This window comes from Pseudophryne corroboree, chromosome 2 (genome assembly GCF_028390025.1).
Source record: "Pseudophryne corroboree isolate aPseCor3 chromosome 2, aPseCor3.hap2, whole genome shotgun sequence".
Classification (NCBI taxonomy): Eukaryota; Metazoa; Chordata; class Amphibia; order Anura; family Myobatrachidae; genus Pseudophryne; species Pseudophryne corroboree.
Window position 1 is genome coordinate 39,236,212 of NC_086445.1, and position 4,624 is coordinate 39,240,835.

At 48.3% G+C, this 4,624-nt stretch overlaps 1 protein-coding gene across 1 annotated transcript; it reads right to left on the bottom strand.

Moving 5' to 3' along the window:
* Nucleotides 1–951: 951 nt before the first annotated feature.
* Nucleotides 952–4,158, bottom strand: LOC134996495 (E3 ubiquitin/ISG15 ligase TRIM25-like). The gene has a single exon (XM_063951194.1). The coding sequence runs from the start codon at nucleotides 4,156–4,158 to the stop codon at nucleotides 2,530–2,532; it is 1,629 nt and encodes a 542-aa protein (XP_063807264.1). The 3' UTR covers nucleotides 952–2,529.
* Nucleotides 4,159–4,624: the final 466 nt, after the last annotated feature.

The following is a 4,624-nucleotide window of genomic DNA, read 5'->3' on the forward strand; positions in this document are numbered from 1 at the left end:
GTGACTGTCTGCACATGTTACACCCCCCACCACACACTCACACATTTCTGTACCTCCCAGGACACTGAGAAATGAATATAAAGAGAGAATGAGACATTTATTGATGCTTCGTTGTATGTAGTACACAATACAGCAGTAACACACAGCAGCACAATACTCGTCACACAACCAGTATAACACAACACAGGGTAAGGAGGGAACATACGCTGACTGTGATAGGTTACACCTCATGATGTGTCACACTCTATTGATGGGGTCAGAGGGGATTTCCCACCAGGACGCTGGGAGTTGTCACATGGCCGCCAAGATGATATGTGGTAGCCGGGGTATTGTGTGGCTGGTAAGTGACACATCAGGGTGGGTGTAGGGTAATGGAGGGATCCTTACCATGGGAATATAACAGCGACACATCTAAGCAGTAATGAAATATGGTAACATGAGCAATGTACAGTGAGGAAATAATGTATCTGAGTAATACACGGGGATGTCATTGTATGGACTGAGGAATATAATACGTAATACACAGAATAACTGGTACGCTGAAAGCATTGTTCTTTTCTTAAGTAGTTGGGACCACAGTCACCCACTTGGCCTTCTTAAAGACATGAGTATAGTGATAGAAAAAGAAAATGATTGTAAAACTGTCTCCAGACTGATTTGTATAAATACACAAACACACACACACATACAGTATATATAAAAAAAAATTGAATTGCGCACTCACCAATTGATGAATAAAAATTTTCTTTATTAATAGGCAAATACTCACAAAAATTACATAGCTAAAGTGCGTATGTGTAAAGTCGACATTTCGGTCCACTAGAAAGGTTTTTTGCTGAGCTGCCTCAAGGATGTTCTGTTGCTTGTCCTGAAGATGGTCCCTAGTGGACCGAAACGTCGACTTTACACATACGCACTTTAGCTATGTAATTTTTATGAGTATTTGCCTATTAATAAAGAACTTTTTTATTCATCAATTGGTGAGTGCGCAATTCTAAAAAATTGTATATTTGAATTCACAATCTATATTGGAGCACCCCGCTGCTGGACCCCCTGTTGTATGGAGTGCGGACATTGTACTCTATATATATATATATATATATATATGTATATATATATATAAAATGTATTTTGTTTTTATTTCTTTTTTTATAATCCTATGTGGATGAAAGAAATAGAATAATGTGCTTCTTGGTGTTGTTGGTTGGTTAGATATGTTCTGTAGCCAGCGACGGACTGGGGCTCTAATTCGGCCCGGGCACTCGTGAGCATGCGCACCGTCGTCATGTGGGCGTGCCGCTGCGATGTACCTGGGCATACCGCGATTCATGGGGGCGTGGACTCGTGGCACGCCCTCCCATTACCATGGTGACGCTTTCTGGGGGGCAGGGGCGCGCCGCGAGTCCAGGGGCGTGGACTTGCGGCACGCCCCCATCTCCATGGAGACCGGTGGGGGGCGGCTGAACCAGAGAGCCGGAGGATGCGCTGCACGCTGCCTTTCCGGCTCTCTCAGGGACCGGATCGGCCCACCTGCCCATCGCGCCTTCTGGCATGTACCAGAAGTGCCAGATGGCTAGTCCGGCCCTGTCTGTAGTACAGTTTAACAGCTGCCTGGTCGTCTGGTATAAAGTGGAAACTGTATAATGAGTATTTTTGTTACAGAGAAATAATAAATATATTTTAGGAATCTGACAAATATCCAGTCAATAAAAACTATCAGAGACACGTGCTGGGATTTGTAGTCCAATCTATCTTGCATTATGTAAGAAATTATCATGGAACCCACATAAGGTGGAGCGTTCATCATGCACTACAGCCAATAGGAGCAAGCACAGAGCTGACTAGTCGTAGGGGATATACTGACAGTTACTGCAGCCAATCACCGCTCTAAGGGGGAGATGTACTAAGCTGTGGAGAGTGCTAAAGTACCAACCAGTCACCTCCAAACTGTTATTTTTCAACCACAGCCTGTAACATGGCAGCTAGGAGCTTATTGGCTGGTACTTTATCTCACTCCACTTTATCACTCTCCAAGGCTTAGTACATCTGTTCCTCAGTAAGACTGACCTAAATCACTGTCACTCTATTGCATAGTTGCCGACTTCTGGGCTGCTCTCTCCGGGAGAGAGCAGCCCGTCGGCTCAGCAGGGGATGGGGGGGGGGGGGGAATGAGGTGACGTGACAGGGGGGCGGGCCAGAGGCAGAACGGGGGCGGACCAGAGGCGGAACGGGCATGGCTTCCGGGCAGCGTCATTTAAGCCACGCCCCCCGCTGTGTAATGCCGCGATTACCGGCATTATACAGTAGGGGGCCTGGGTACGATGACGTGATTCAACAAAAATCGCGTCATCACCTGCCCGGACCGCCCACTTTACTCGTTAAGTGGGCGGCGGGCAGGGGGTGACCCCCGTAAATTGGGAGACTTCCCTGCTCTTCCGTGGGGCCGGGAGGGTCACCCGTTTTTCGGGAGCCTCCCGACCATTCCGGGAGGGTAGGCAAGTATGCTCTATTGGCTAAGTGTTTCATAACTCAGATCTCCTCCCCCTGTGATGTCACCAGTCTCTGGGCAGATTTCATATCGTCATCTCCCCAGTCCGTCGCTCCCCCAGATATAGTAATACAGCTGTCCCATACCCATAATGCAGCATGGAGGGGCTCAGTGAAGGTGGCAGTGTAGGTGTGTAAGTGTCTGATGGGGTCACACAGAGCATAAAAGGACACCTGTCCTGCCTCATAATCCAGGTATACCCTCACTTTGTCATAGGGAATATTGTTAGGTAACAGCATCTCTTTCCTGTCATGTATCACCGAGTACCGATTATACCACCTACACAGACACCAGGAGTTGTTATTACCTCCAATGTATGTCTGATCTCCTCTCCTGTCTATACTGGGGTAACACATCCCCACCATCCACCATTTTGATTTACGGACATCCACATCCCAGTAATGTCGCCCTGAGGAGAATCCCCTGGTGCTTATTACCTGATTGCACTGAAATCTCTCTGGTGTTTCTGGATGATTCTGGTCTATATCTGACCATGATGCAGTTTTCGTGTCACCTGATATCTCTATATTATCACCAGCTGTGTTGACATCCAGTAATAGGTCAGTAGCTTCCTGCACATAGATCCCTGTATTTATCCCTGTTATTATATCAGATAATGTGTGTAATGTCCCTGAGATGAGACCCACATCCAGATCTCCTACATAATGGACCTGGGTATCACGTCTCTCTGTGTCCTCAGTATCACACATGTCCCCTGTGTCTGGTTCCTGTAAGACAGTCACTGGATCAGTCATGTTACACAGCTCCTCAATGTGACGCATCTTCCCGGACAGCTCGTCCTTCTTTTTCTCCAGTTGATGGACCAGATCAGAGATTGAGAGTGAAACACACGCTGTCTGCTTGGAGATCTCACTCAGGACTCTCTTCTCCAGGTCTTTCAGCTGTCTCCTGATGTCTCTAAACAGGGCTGTGACTGCCACTGTTATACCAGCTGCTTTTCCCTGATCTTCTCTCCTGTGCTCTTGCAGACTCTGCACTCTATTCTCAGTGTCCGCTCTCTTTGTGGTCAGTTTCTGCAGAACATTTCTCAGCTTCTTCTTCTTCTTCTCAGAGGCCTCATCCAGTGACTCCATCTGATGTCCTCTGTGTTCCCCGATCAGACAGCAGGACACACAGATACAGGCAGCGTCCTCAGTGCAGTAATACTCCAGGACCTTCTTATGGACGGAGCATTTCCTGTTCCCCAGGGCAGTGGTGGGATCACATAAGACGTGTTCTGCTGACTTGCTGTGTACTCTCAGGTGTTTATCACACAGATGATCCTCACAATGCAGACAGGATTTAGCAGCAGGTACAGGAGAGTCCACGCAGTAAGTGCAGTAGATCCCAGTCTCCTCCTGATCTGGCCGGGTAGACAGGAAACTCCCCACTATGTTACACAGCGTTATGTTCTGTATCAGTACAGGACGCTCCAGACACTTTGTTCTGCAGTCAGGACAGCTATAAACTCCAAATCCCTCCTGTATATCCAGCATTAAATTAATACAGACCCGGCAGAAGTTGTGGCCACATCTCAGTGATACAGGATCTGTATAAATGCTCAGACAGATGGAACAGTGCAGCTCCTGTCTCAGATCAGCAGACGCCATCACTGCAGCAGGAGAGAGAAATGAAAGTGAAAGTCTCTGATACTCAGAAACCAGTGAGGTCACATTCTGCACACAGAGCGAGGCATACTATGGGACACACATAAATGGACACAATGTACAGGGCCTGAGTTTAGCCAGGTCCAAAAACTGGGATGGTGTGGTCATGGCACATCAGGGTCACTGAAGATCATACTTGCCTACTCTCCCGGAATGGCCGGGAGGCTCCCGAAAATCGGGTGTCCCTCCCAACCCCACGGAAGAGCAGGCAAGTATCCCGGAATCGGGGGTCCCCCTGCCCGTCCGCCACTTTGTGTGTAAAGTGGGCGGTCCGGGCAGTTGATGACGCGATTCTTGCAGAATCGCGTCATCATAGCCACGCCCCCTGCAGTGTAATGCAGGAGATCGCGGCATTACAGAGCGGGGGGCGTGGCTTAAAGTGGCATCAGCGAGACCCCGCCCTTGCTCC